We start from the raw sequence: 14,977 nt of genomic DNA, 5'->3' as shown, positions 1-14,977 counted from the left end.
TATTATTCAATGCATTACTTCAATATAATTATATATTAAGTTACTCAAGCAAGTGGTAAAATATTTAACCATGCACTTATATTAAAATCGCATTCATTTTAATTTAAAACCCTTTACCCTTTCTTTTGCATAATTTAAATCTTTATACAATAAATCTTGCATGTTATAAAGAACTTGGGTAACACTTTATAATAGCGTTCAGTTGTAAGTCATTTATAAGTGGTTATTAATGATGAACTAATCATTTACAAAACATTCAAAAATGATTAGCAAGTGATATACTAACATTTTATGTATGTTTTGTAAATTCCTTTACAAGTCATTTACAAGTGATTAGTATGATTTCTACAACACTATCAAAAAGTATCACTCTGTGGGAATATTTTTCACCAGGTTTCTAGCTGAAAAGTATGTGACTGCCCTTGATGTTATAATGTTGACAGATACAGCCTTATTAAGACCTCTTCGGCTCTAGTCATGTTATTAAAATACTGCACTAAAATGTGAAATACTCATATAATGAACCTTATAAACTGACAAATTCAAGTAGTTTACATTTTGAAATGAATCATTTTTTTAATCTGACACCATTCACACTCAAAACAGGAAATATACCCACGACCAGCAAACACAGTTAACTGGTTACATCAACCCCCTGTGAAAACTTAAAAGCCAACTAGGAAGAAGGACCTGAAGGACATTTCAAGACATTTTGTTTCGAATCGAGACGATGAAGATTGGGAGATTGGGAGTTATTATTTTCCTCTGTAAGGTAGGATTTGTAGCAAGACAATTTCCAAAACCTTTGGACGTCTGAGTGATTGTCCTCATCATGTTCAGAGAATATGTATATATGTTTATTTTTATTTCTTGAGAAGCTGATTTTATTTGACATTATAAATGCACTTTCTTTGATATGTTTAATGAATTTTAGAGCTATTAAAAAGCTAAACTTCTTAAAATCCACCAAAAAGCAATACCAAAGGTATAAGAGAGAAACATAAAATACCATTTGTTGCCGCCAATGTTATTTTTATATTATAAATCACCTTAATTTTGCAGGGGTTGATTTTTATCAAAACAGGCTTCTGCCTTTTTCCTTTTGTTATATGGAGACAAATGTTTTTAAGACTTTTGGGTTTCACTTTATTTTAAGGTGTCATTGTTACAGTGTAATTATATATTTAAGTATTGAGTAATATTACGCAACTACATGTACTTACTCTAGGGTTAGGGTAGGATTAGGGTTTGGTTGAAGGTCAGTTACATGTAATTATGCATAATTTACTGTTATTTCATGTAACATATGTAACAAGAACACTGTAAAATAAAGTGTTACCGACTTTTGTTAACTTTTGTTATGACATGTAACCAGAGTGTGATTGTGGTGCTACATTTACAAATACATAAAATCTCTGCAGTTTCTGCACCAATAATGTGCAACTTCACATTTTACTAATGAAACATCTATAATTCATTTAAATTACATTGGAAAGTTTTTCCAGACAGGTAACACTTTATAATAATGTTCAGTTGTAAGTCATTTATAAGTGGTTAGTTAATGATGAACTAATCATTTACAAAACATTCATGAATGATTAGCAAATGATATACTAACATTTTATGTATGTTTTGTAAATTCCATTACAAGTCATTTACAAGTGATTAGTAAATGATTAACAAATTATTTACGAAACATGACTGTGTTCATAAATGATTAATAAGTGATATGTTAATTATATGTTTTGTATATTTAGTTATAAGTCATTCAGTCATAAATCATTAATGATTAACTAATCATTTACAAAACATGAATATGCGTTTCATAAATGTTTAATATTTTTTTATATTTTTTGTATGTATGTTTGTAGCAATTAGAGGGTGCAGAAAGTGTTGTAAATGCCTTGCATACACGTACAGATCATTTGAAACAGGTAAGTAACAGTGTTCAACACAATGATGTGTAAACGCATGACTAAATAATTTACAACACTTGTAAATGTGTTACACATCATTCATAGATTACCACTTCAAGAATCACTAAGGCATAAGATCAACAAATATTATCTACGAATGATGTGTAACACATTTACAAGTGGTGTATAGTTTACACTGTAGATTAGGGGATGCAGAAAGTGTTGTAAATTATTTATTCATGCGTTAACACATCATCTATAACAGGTGTTGAACACTGTCATGTGTAGTGTAGTGTGTAGTGTGTAGTGTGTACTGCAGTGTAAGTGCTGACTGGTGAGGGTATAGACAGCTGTCTTCTGTAGTGTGTAGTGTGCACTGCAGTGTAAGTGCTGACTGGTGAGGGTATAGACAGCTGTCTTCTGTAGTGTGTAGTGTGTACTGCAGTGTAAGTGCTGACTGGTGAGGGTATAGACAGCTGTCTTCTGTAGTGTGTAGTGTGTACTGCAGTGTAAGGGCTGACTGGTGAGGGTATAGACAGCTGTCTTCTGTAGTGTGTAGTGTGTACTACAGTGTAAGTGCTGACTGGTGAGGGTATAGACAGCTGTCTTCTGTAGTGTGTAGTGTGTACTGCAGTGTAAGTGCTGACTGGTGAGGGTATAGACAGCTGTCTTCTGTAGTGTGTAGTGTGTACTACAGTGTAAGGGCTGACTGGTGAGGGTATAGACAGCTGTCTTCTGTAGTGTGTAGTGTGTACTGCAGTGTAAGTGCTGACTGGTGAGGGTATAGACAGCTGTCTTCTGTAGTGTGTAGTGTGCACTGCAGTGTAAGTGCTGACTGGTGAGGGTATAGACAGCTGTCTTCTGTAGTGTGTAGTGTGTACTACAGTGTAAGTGCTGACTGGTGAGGGTATAGACAGCTGTCTTCTGTAGTGTGTAGTGTGTACTACAGTGTAAGTGCTGACTGGTGAGGGTATAGACAGCTGTCTTCTGTAGTGTGTAGTGTGTACTGCAGTGTAAGTGCTGACTGGTGAGGGTATAGACAGCTGTCTTCTGTAGTGTGTAGTGTGCACTGCAGTGTAAGTGCTGACTGGTGAGGGTATAGACAGCTGTCTTCTGTAGTGTGTAGTGTGTACTACAGTGTAAGGGCTGACTGGTGAGGGTATAGACAGCTGTCTTCTGTAGTGTGTAGTGTGTACTACAGTGTAAGGGCTGACTGGTGAGGGTATAGACAGCTGTCTTCTGTAGTGTGTAGTGTGTACTGCAGTGTAAGTGCTGACTGGTGAGGGTATAGACAGCTGTCTTCTGTAGTGTGTAGTGTGTACTACAGTGTAAGGGCTGACTGGTGAGGGTATAGACAGCTGTCTTCTGTAGTGTGTAGTGTGTACTACAGTGTAAGGGCTGACTGGTGAGGGTATAGACAGCTGTCTTCTGTAGTGTGTAGTGTGTACTACAGTGTAAGGGCTGACTGGTGAGGGTATAGACAGCTGTCTTTAACCACTGTGCACCTGATGTGAGCAAAACATACAAAAAAAAGTAACGATTTATTAAATATTTATGAAATGCATAGTCATGTTTCATAAATGATTAGTTAATCATTTACTAATCACTTGTAAATGATTGTAACGGAATTTACAAAACATACACAAAATGTTAGTATATCACTTGCTAATCATTTATGAATGTTTTGTAAATGATTAGTTCATCATTAACTAACCACTTATAAATTACTTGCATCTGAACGTTATTATAAAGTGTTACCATACATTTTGTGGCAAAACAATGGAAAATGATCCACAATTTAGCTCACATATACTGCTGTTGTGCTGGAAGTGATTAAATAATCCAAATGTAAATTTCAAAATGTGTAAATGTTACAAAATTGAATATGTTTCAAATTAGGTTCTTTTGTGTGGATTTGCGGAGGAGTCTTCATGTTCTCCAGGCTTTGAGTCGGAGTCGCTGGTTTTTAAAGTGCACAGAGATGACCTTCACCGAGGAAAAAGACTAGGAAGAGGTAAGCTGTGTTCTCTTTAAATAAAACCTTGAAGCAACTGAACTTGGAGTTTTTGTTTAAATATTTTTAGTATTAGGCTAAATAATCTCTCTACACAATGCAATCTGTTTAACTGAGGTTTAAAGCTCCAGTGTGTGACTTTGGTATTTGACCACAAGAGGGCGCAGTTTCCAACAATAACAAAGGCGAAGCTTGATGACGCTATGAAGGAGGTGACGATGGGAGATGTGGTTTATAATGCGTTTTCACCATCTAGCGATGTATCTAAATGGAATTAATGAATCATGATCACGGATGAGGTAATTTATTCGTTTTTGTATTACCTGTATATCTTATCGTATTATTTTATGTCATCATAATTAATGAACTGCAAGGGACGTGAAATGTTATATTATCCCGTTACAACATACAGCTATTTGTCAAATGATTTGTTTGGTTAATGTTGTGCAGTTTTACGTTTTTTATGGTTAATGCCGTGTTGTTTAACGTGTTCAAACCAATATCTAAAAGTAAATTTGAACGAACATTTGCAAGTAATGACTAAATATTTTTTTTAACATCATATCCGATTGTAATTGTACTGCCATAATCTCGGTCACCACACGTGATAAAAAGCCTTACCAAAGTACAAAGAGCAATATAACTTTGTTTATAAGTGCTATTATTGACAGTTGCATGTCTTACCTGTCTCAATACACTCGCGAGAGAGTCTCTGACAAGTCCAGACGCGCAGCTCTCTCCATCTCGAAAACGCCTGCCGATATTTATCCGGGTTTTATTCCTCCGTTTGTCACACAGTCCGTGACTCCGCGTGTATCCGAATATGGACGCTTTCGTTTTGTTGGCACTTCAATACTCGCCAAAGAGTTCGTGATCCATAACAGCTATAACCATACAGTCTATGGCTATAACGCTTTAACCACCACTTCCGCATTTTACCATGCGATATTCCGGTGATGTGGGTCATATTTTTTATTTTATTCCTTTTTTTATTCTTTGTCAGATGTCTTTATTGTTTATTGTGATAAGAAAAAAACCTCAATAAAGTTGTAAAAAAAAAAAAAAAATCCGGTGTGGTGGAATATCCTATCACATGGTCCACACCGGAAAGTAGGATAGAGAGAGCGGACATTGCGTCACTGAGGCGCGACATTTCTTTTCCGGGACGGCCAGTTATTTAAAATCGGAATTTCTCTGAAATAAAAAATCTTTGGAGACTTTTGAGATATTGTAAGTACATAACTGGAGGAAATATATCACACTGTGCAAGTTATTTTTGGAAATTTTATTACAAAATCCCTACATATTGGAGCTTTAACAGTGAAATACAGCAATCGATATAAATTGTATGCATGCACTATTTGCTTTCCTCAGTGTCGAGTGTTGAGAGGTCTCTTGTGTAAGCGTTGTAGTTCACAGTAAGTGTAAATTGAGGATGTATGCTTTTGATGCTTCGTCAGTAGCTGATGCTATGAGAACACCCTCCAAGTGCAATGAATGCCTGAAGCCTAAATAGAATCACACCAATTCATTGACTGATGGTGCTCGCGCCCACAGGATATGTGTTCGCTCCTCAGATGTTTCTTATTCAGGAAGTAACACGAGTAAGGACACACCTAAAGAGTGTTAAGTGCTTGGGTGTTCATCATGCTCAAGCCGCTCTTAACAGCTCTTTGAATTGCTCACATTGCAATGACTTTAAAAGTGTTTTCTTTGAGATTCACCTTCTTTATGAGTAAATGAGGAAAATCAGCCATCCTTTGCCAACAGCCATATCACCCTGTAGCCCAAGACTGGTTGCCCACTGAAGCTAAGCAGGGTTCAGTCTGGTCAGTACCTGGATGGGAGACTCCTGGGAAAAACTAGGTTGCTGCTGGAGGAGGTGTTAGTGAGGCCAGTAGGGGGCACTCACCCTGTGGTCTGTGTGGGTCCTAACTCCCCTGTATAGTGATGGGGAAACTATACTGTCAAAGAGCACCATCCTTCAGATGAGACGTTAAACCGAGGTCCTGACTCTCTGTGGTCATTAAAAATCCCAGGATGTCCTTTGGAAAAAGAGTAGGGGTTTAACTCAAGTCAAGTCACCTTAATTTATATAGCGCCTTTAACAATACAGATTTTTTCAAAGCAGCTTTACAGAGATAACAGGAAAATAATGCAACAAAATTTGTTTCCAGTAGAAAATAGCATCACGGTTCAACTTAAGTAAGCTCAGTGATGATTAATTTGTGTTGTAAAAAAAAATAGCCCTCCTTGAACTGCCACCTTATGGTGGTGGAGGGGTTTGAGTACCAAACGATCCAAGGTCCTATATTGTCCAGGGCTATATGCCCTTGGTAGGGTCTCCCAAGGCAAACAGGTCCTAGGTGACGGGTCAGACTAAGAGAGGTTCACAAACCCTTTATGTTAGAAGTAAATACAAGGACCGTGACGAACCCGGCATGGCGCAGCCGGGGTCCTACCCTGGAGCCAGGTCCGGGGTTGGAGCTCGTATGCGAGCGCCTGGTGGCCGGGCCTCCCCCCATGGGGCCCAACCGGGCTCAGCCCGAAGGAGAAACGTGGGGCCGCCCTCCCGTGGGCTCACCACCAGCAGGAGGGACTGTAAGGTGCCGGTGCATAGTGGATCATAGTTGATTATGGTCATAGTGGTGGGGGCCTCGACAACCCGATCTCTGGACACGGAATCTAGCTTTAGGGACGTGGAACGTCACCTCACTGGTGGGGAAGGAGCCTGAGATTGTGTGTGAGGTTGAGAGGTACCGAGTAGAGATTGTGGAGATCACCTCCACACACAGCTTGGACTCTGGAACCACACTCCTTGAGAGAGGCTGGACTCTCTACCACTCTGGAGTTGCCCATGGTGAGAGGTGGCAGGCTGGTGTGGGTTTTCTTATAGCCCCCCAGCTCAGCCGCCATGTGTTGGAGTTCGATAGGGCCTCCCTGCACCTTTGTGTCGGGGATAGGTCTCTCACTGTCGTGTGCCTACGGGCCAAACGGCAGTGCAGAGTACCCGGCCTTCATGGAGTCTCTGGGAGGGGTGTTGAAAAGTTATCCGACTGGGACTCCGTCATTCTACTGGGTAGGCCTGCACGATATTGGGAAAAAATGATATTGCGATATTTTATTTTTCTGCGATATATATTGCGATATGAAATCTAATCTAATTTTTTCTTACAAACAAAAATGAGGTGAGCACACTTACATTCTCATTTTAAATGATTTAAACATCAGAGTATTATTTAAATTAGAGTAAATTATTTGTTTGTAACTTTAGGATATGGTTTGAATTGTTAACATTAACTTACCATGAGCAATACTTTTGTTACTATATTTATTAATCTTTGTTTATCTTAGTTTATAAAACACAGCTGTTCATTGTTTGGTAATGTTACTTCACAGTGCATTAACTATGTTAACAAATACTGTACAACTTTTGATTTCAATAATGTAGGCTATAGCCTAAATGTTGAAATTAACAATGTTGTAGAAGTGCAGTTTAGTAATAGTAAATGTTAACTAATGTAGTTAAATACAAATAGTTTAATAAATAGAACATTATTGTAAAGTGTTACAGATTTTTTTATACACCAATTCAGAAGTCTCGTGAGTTCAGTGTTGGACAGGTCAGTTGTTTAAACCATTCATTAAATTGAATCGGTTCAAAGGACTCATTAGTTCGCGAATCAGACGTGTACGGCACGCGTTGTGTAATTATCTCGGCAGTTTAGGATATCGCACAAGATTTGACAACACAGAAAACATTTCATCACTGGATAGTTTTTTTTTTCTTTCTTTCTTTTGTTCGACACCATCGTGTCAATTTATTTTGATTAATGTGCGCAAGGGAGAGAGAGCAAGACAGCGCTCATGTTGTTTGAAGACGGTGAAGGTGAGTGCGCGCGCGCGGCCGGGGCTCTCTCTCTCTCGCTCTCTCTCTCTCGCTCTCTCTCTCTGCTCGTTCTTATATGCGCCCTGTTAAACTGACAGGACGTAAAAACACATGCAAATGATAAACTTTCACTCTATGATGGTTAAGATGTGCAATTAATCCGCGAATCACATTCGTCAAGGGCCGGGGAGCAGCTGGCCCGTACGTTAATGAATAACGGATCAACTACGACAGCCTACATCGCACATCCTGCGATGTGACTATCGTGGATTCGTACATCGCGATATCGATGCTTAAACGACACATCGTGCAGCCCTACTACTGGGGGACTTCAATGCCCTGGTGGGCAGCGACACCTGGAGGGGCGTGATTGGGAGGAATGGCCCCCCGAGCGAATCTGATCTGAACCCGAGCGGTGTTCTGTTATTGGACTTCTGTGCTAGTTACAGCTTGTCCATAACAAACACCATGTTCAAGCATAAGGGTGTCCATCATTGCACGTAGCACCAGGACACCCTAGTGTCGACCTCCGGCCATATATCTTTGACACTCGGTGAGGAGAGGGGTGGAGCTGTCAACTGATCACCACCTGGTGGTGAGTTGGATCCGATGGCTGTGGAGGAAGCTGGACAGACTCGGCAGACCCAAACGTACTGTGAAGGTCTGTTGGGAATGTTTGGCCGAGTCCCCTGTCAGAGAGATCTTCAACTTCCACCTCTGGCAAAGCTTTGACCGGATCCTGAGGGAGTCTGGCGATATTGAGTCAGAGTGGACCATGTTCTCCACCTCCATTGTTGACGTGGCCGCTCGGAGCTGTGGCCATAAGGTCTCCGGTGCCTGTCAAGGCGGCAATCCCCGAACCTAGTGGTGGACACTGGAAGTAAGGGATGCCGTCAAGCTGAAGAAGGAGTCCTATCAGGCCTGGCTGGCTAGTTGGACACCTGAGACAGCTGACGGAAACCAGCAGGCCAAGCGGATTGCAGCCTGGGTGGTTGTGGAGGCAAAAAATCGGGCCTGGGAGGAGTCATGTGGAGTCAGTGAGGCCATATGGAGAGGGACTACCAGTTGAAAAGAAGTCTTTTCTGCTGGATTCTCCTGTTGCTCAGTTAGGGCTTTAAAGCGACGCAATGAATGCTCTCATCGATAAGTTTCCCGGGCGGGATTGCCTGTGAGCCAATCCCGCTTCAGCTCTTAGCAACAGAGAAGCAGCGAAGGGGTCCGGACTCCTGCAAGAAGAACTGTGGTCAGCTTCACTGGATTGAGCATTCGCACCCTCTTAAGACCATGTGTGGCGAGCACGATGAGGTCGAGGGCCGTGGGAGGACGGCGCGAGACCGGTGGCGTGATTGATAATGAGTGACACGTGCGCGACGCACCGGTCTCGCATCTCTCACGGAGGAGCGGAAGCATAAAGGAGAAGCGACGACAGTGAAGAGAGAGAGAGGAACAGGCCTGTGTTTTATTTGATGTTCTGTGTTGTCCGTTAGGGGCTGCTGGCTTTTACTTTCATTTTGTATTTGTTTTATTTTTGTCATTAAAAGTCTTTAAATGTTCGCCGGTTCCCGCCTCCTTCTTCCCGTAACAACATACCTCGTTACACCATGTATCTGAAGATGGTAGACGTCCGGTTTAAGAAATGCTTTTTTTTGGAAGGTAAATAAATGGTGAGGTAAATAACCTTAGTGAATCAATTTGTGTGATTCATTTAAATTCTCTCCTCCCATAAATACTGTATCTGAAAGGGAAAGTCCTAGAAATGCATATGTAATAAGATCAGCCGCAGAAATAACCATTTCCACGCCTTTTCAGCACTAATTTCTTACTGTGTCTTCAGTAAATCCTGACAGTAGTCTTTTAATGCTAAAAGAGGCTTGTTTGCGCTGGTGCATAGCGGTAGTAAATCTTGCCAAATAGAGTTCCTTTAGACAGAGTTTGTTGTCATGATTATGACAGACGCCTTTGTCAGTCGGTTGCTTATGAAGGAAGTCCAGGTTAACCCTAACCCTTACTGTCCCAGACTGGGGGCAGTGTGTGGTATTCCCAACCAAAAATAGGAAAAATGTAGTTTTAGCCTTTGTACAGGGCTGACTGATTCATTTTGGTCATTTGTTGGAGATCACAAAGACCAGTTTAAATGTAAGAATCCCCTCTACTAGGAGGTTCTACGCTAGGTGACTATTTGCATTGTGGTGCAGAGAGTGCTACAGTGCTGGTATTCCTTCAGGAGCCATTTTTTCTGCAGGTGTGGTTCCAGTTCACTTCAGATATATGTAGTGTAGATTGTTGATGAGCATACACCAGTTGATGGTGTTTCTTTAGGGAAGCATTCACTTGTCTCCTGTTTCATGCATGGGATGACATGGAAGATGCCTTTCCGTACTGCTTGTGTTCCTTCTTGGAACTTATCTATAGTCTTGGGTTACGTCCAAACTAGTGCGTTTTCGGTTTAACACAGTATTTTAAAATGAAAACGATCCTCATCCATACTGCTGTTTCCTCGTGTTACAGAAAAGATCTCCATCCACCCAACTGACCAAAAACGCATGTCACAGGACCATTCATGCACACTGGGCATTCACGTACAAGTATAAACAGTCGCCAATTGTTGCCGATTTCTCTAATAATAGCTTGCCTCTTGTGCAAGCACTTTGGAAAGGAGACAGCGCCTTCCACGTGTTTTTAGACGCGATATGTGAATGGCCCCTTAAGTGTCATATAAATGTCCGGTCATTCTTAAATTCTCCTTTCACTCTACGTCTGTGAAGTGGAGCATGACAACGTCCAACCAGTCCTTGTTTCAGATTCTCATCCACAGACGACTGGATTTGGGCGCGGGGAGGGGCATTTTTACAGCGTTATAAATATAAGCAGCTCAGCACAACGGTTCATATGCTCATTGTCTCCAAATTATGACCAGAAATGGATAAATATTAAGTCTGCTGTTTAAAACAAAAAAAATAACCAATGTAGGAAAATAGCAGGAAACAGCAGGAAACTCTTTATATTTGTGCAGTATGCGCAAGTCAAAAAATCTATTCCTATTTGAAGCTTGTGACATTTAAACGCGCACATCAACCCAATCACATGTTAAGCGTTCATGTAAACACTACGTTTGGATTCATCAATCAGAAGGAATTCAGTCTGATTGAAACAAAAGTTGTGCATGTAAACGTAGCCAATGGCTGCTAAAAAAGGACCACAAAGTCAGCAAAACTTGCAGTTCTGTCTCCATGTTATTGTTTGAGTAACCTTAGGCTACGTTTTCACTAGCGTGTTTTTGTTTTAAAACACATAACTTTTGCTGGGGTTACGCCTGGGTCCGGAGCCCCTCGAAAATGGAAATGCTGCAGACCCCATTTTAGTTTGGAAACTCTGGGGTTGCATTTCAGTGTAGACAGACAAAAATGGAGACTTTTGAAAATGAAGGCATGGCTGCCCACATTCGCTCCCTGATTGGGTCTTCTAGATCATTACATATCCTTATCTGATTCATTAAGCCCCTACCATATGACCATTACACTACCAGAAGACAATAACAGACCAGCCTCGATGACAGTGTAGTCGTTTGTTACTCTGAGAAAACAATTCCACCTCTCATCTGTCCACACAAAGGAATCCTTGCTTTTCCTCGCCATCATACTCATTGTTGTACCGGCTGGTCTGTGAATAGCAAGTTTAGCAACCAACTGCAGAGTGAACAACCAATTTCCTTTTTACACTTGTACGTGCAATCTCGCATGCCCAGTGTGCATGAATGGTTATGTGACATGCATATTCGGTCGTGTAGTGTGGACAGAGATCTGAAACGCAGTGCGGTTGTGTTGTTGTCCAGGCCTTATCTGGGAATTCATTCGGAAAAGATTTTGCTCTTGTGAAGGTTTTGTTGCGACCAAAGCCAGGTTACATACCTAAGCTTCTTCCACTTAATTCACAGTCATTTTCTCCTCCGCCCTCTGAGTCACTGGAGAATGAGCTATTACGCAGTGGCGTAAATCTCATCAGTTGTTTGTTTGTTTTGGTGGCTGCAACAAGTGTGTTGCCACTTTGAAACAAAGGATGATGCATTTAGTGAAGGTGCTTATCTTCGCCTCTTAGCATTTGAGCTCACTCAGCTATAAGTGTTGCTTCTTTTCAGAGGTTATCTTCTCAGGGTGATAACGTCTTGGTTAAGTATGTTACCCTGATTCCCTGACTAGGAAATGAGATGTTGCATAACTCTGCAATACTACTTTGCTAATGCTATGACTTCCATCATAGAAGTATGATGGCACAGACACATCCTTTTGAGGCAACAGTGAGGTGAAATCTCAGATGGTGGCACTAACACAGTCAGCCAATGAATTGGTGTGATTTTATACATGTGTTGCAATCTCTGCCTCCCTCTGGCTGCTTGTTGACAAAAAGAAATGCGTATGTGTGACGAAGTGAGCCTTTTGGGTTTCCTTAGTGTAAACAAAGCATAGCGGGTGAATCAGTCTGAGTTTACAGTAGTAAACGAATGTAGTTAGTGACGCAGTCTATTTTCCAGTTGAATGCTAGCGAGCAAAGTGCCTTTTATGCCCGTAAATGTGTAACACTGTGAGTAATAAAGCCTGAGTTAATTGCTGCAACCAGCCGACGCTTCACTGTTTTGTGCTTCGGCTCTGTTAGCCCGGACCACTATACGCAAGTTACCTGCCACGAGCCAAGTTATGATGTTCAGACCAGCTCGCTCCCAACTACGGTTCGGAGCGTGGATGCTGTAAAGGTAACACATGCTGCCGACTAGTGTCACAATAACAAAATTTCAGTAATCAGTAAATAACAGTAAAAATGTACAGTTCTCTGGACCAGTTTTGGAACCATAGCAATAACAATTGTAACTATTTTATTTTAACTATTTGAAAATTAAAACATTAAATTAAATTAGTTAATTTATTAATGATATTGATATAAGTAAATGATACATTAAAACATTAGCATGTAGCCTTCAACTACTGTCCATATAAGTAAACATGTCATTAACCCTCTGAGGTCGGCAATCATGCCGGCGTGATCTGCTCGCTTTTTTCCTTATCAGTTGAATTGAGACCCGAAATACTCTTTTGACTTTGATTTTACAAACAAGTTTCATACATCAATCGATTCTGTTAAATGTGTATTATTTTTGTGTATACTCACAATAAAAACAAAGTGTTGTGCTTTTTGCCAAATAAAGAAAAATAAACACAAAGCGAGTTCTGCCTTCTCTCTGTCAGTGTAGTCCATTGTGAAACGCGTCCTAAAATGAACAATAACTCAGCGAATACTCAGGCAAACAGACATACAGACACACAGGCATGCAGCTTGAATTCTCTTCTGTTAAATAAAGTAATTTATATAAAAAACAAATATTCTCATCTTGTGAAATCTGTATTAAAAGAGAGCGATTCCAGTCGAGCTAATTACAGCTGATTCAAATGTAATGTGACACGCCCACGGAGAGCGCACGCTATTCAAACGCAAATGACTGAGGCAATCCACGCAAACCTGTGAACGCCCCCATATCAGCTCGAGAAAACACAAGTTTAATCAGATCATTACTTGTTTACACCGTCTCGCAGCGCTGTGAGGAATAATAATAATGGAAAATACCTCAGAAGTGCGGGTATTTTGAGGAGCAAGGATCAGACTGAGCTGAGGAATACAGTAGTAAGTTTTTTTTCCTTCTCACGTGAATCGGGTTTCTGTTTATGAATGAATGAACGGCAGAGATGCGCGCTGTTTACCACAGCTTGCAAAAAGACAGTTTAAATTTAAATCGCGTGTGTGAATGAATGATGATGTTTTAGCAAACTGTATTGCTATACTGAGATGAGTAAAAATCGACTGAAATATGTTGAAATAAAATGTAGGCTAATTGTATAAGCAACGTATTAAACTGCAAATTAACATTTATATGCCCTAATATTTCATAAAAACAACGTTACAGTCAGGCGAAATATGAAAGACAACATTTTGTTGACTAGATTTGGGTACAGTTTTTACTGTAGAATATACTGTAAGATTACACTTGAATTGTTGTTGTAATTGTAACCTTTTTAATAAAAAAATATATTTACAAGGTAGATGTAAACAAACTATTAAAAGGTAAATATAATTTTTTTTTCTTTTAATAATTTGTATTGTGTTTTATTAGTAACAAATATGGGGAGAGGATAAATATTCCAAAACTGAAAATACAGTATGAGAATTAACTGCACAATTACTAGACATGTTTACCTTGGATATTATACAATTTGCAAGCACAATTTGTAAAAAAAAAAAAAAAAAAAAAAAAAAAAAATTGTATATAAAAAAATATAAATAAAATTTATATTTGTGTATAAATATATACATATATATATATATGTGTGTGTGTGTGTGTGTGTGTGTGTGTATGCATATATATATATATATATATATATATATATATATATATATATATATATATGTGTATGTATATATATATATATATATATATATATATGTGTGTGTGTGTGTGTGTGTGTGTGTGTGTGTATATGAAGAGTTCAGATGCAAAAGCCTCTAAATGCCATCTGAAATTTTCTTCTAGAATGATCATTTTTATGAAGCTTGTATATTTAAGTTAGCTATAGGTGACACACCTGAATGAATGGCTCATTAAGTATGCAGGGGCATTGTCTCATCAAGTGTGAACTACTAAATATGCATGTTCGTTTACGTCCCATCCGCATATTGCCTTTCCAAACTAAAAGTGTTTCACAAAACTTAAATCAATGTATCGTTTTATGTGAATGATTAGGCAGGTTGATTTTCACATCATTTTGAAGAAAAAAGGCGACTCTAGGCGACGACATCCATTAGTCAAATGTCTTAATTGACATATATTTAGTATGTGTTTTGTGGCCTTATTTCAGAAACTTTCATTTTTAGTTTTTTCAATAACCATGCATAAACATTATTCTCTCAAAAATTAAAACATGTACATACATGTGGCTCACATATTATGGTAGCCCTGTTTGTGCTAAATAGAGTGTAATTTTTTTTTTGCCATTGATATGTTTATAAGCAACTGAAAAAAGCACAAATGTCAGAGCATGTCAGAACATCTCAAGGACCCCAAAAACACCCCAGACCTCAGAGGGTTAAAAAGTTCAAATAAAAGTTAGTAATACA

The 14,977-nt window shown here is 39.5% G+C and overlaps 1 protein-coding gene across 1 annotated transcript in view; it reads left to right on the top strand.

Annotated features, from left to right (window-relative positions):
* Nucleotides 1-685: 685 nt before the first annotated feature.
* LOC308685998 (cadherin-1-like) overlaps nucleotides 686-14,977 on the top strand; it is a gene marked incomplete at its 3' end in the record, with an annotated part of 39,474 nt that continues 25,182 nt past the window's right edge. The window contains exons 1-2 of the mRNA XM_081358198.1: nucleotides 686-772; nucleotides 3,816-3,930. Of these exons, the coding sequence (XP_081214324.1) occupies nucleotides 731-772; nucleotides 3,816-3,930 (157 nt within the window). The 5' untranslated portion in view covers nucleotides 686-730. The remainder of the gene's footprint in view (nucleotides 773-3,815; nucleotides 3,931-14,977) is intronic.

This window comes from Scardinius erythrophthalmus (assembly GCF_964197995.2).
Source record: "Scardinius erythrophthalmus genome assembly, chromosome: 2".
Lineage (NCBI taxonomy): Eukaryota > Metazoa > Chordata > Actinopteri > Cypriniformes > Leuciscidae > Scardinius > Scardinius erythrophthalmus.
Note: the sequence above shows the minus strand (reverse complement) of the source record. Positions and strands in the feature narration are given on the sequence as shown.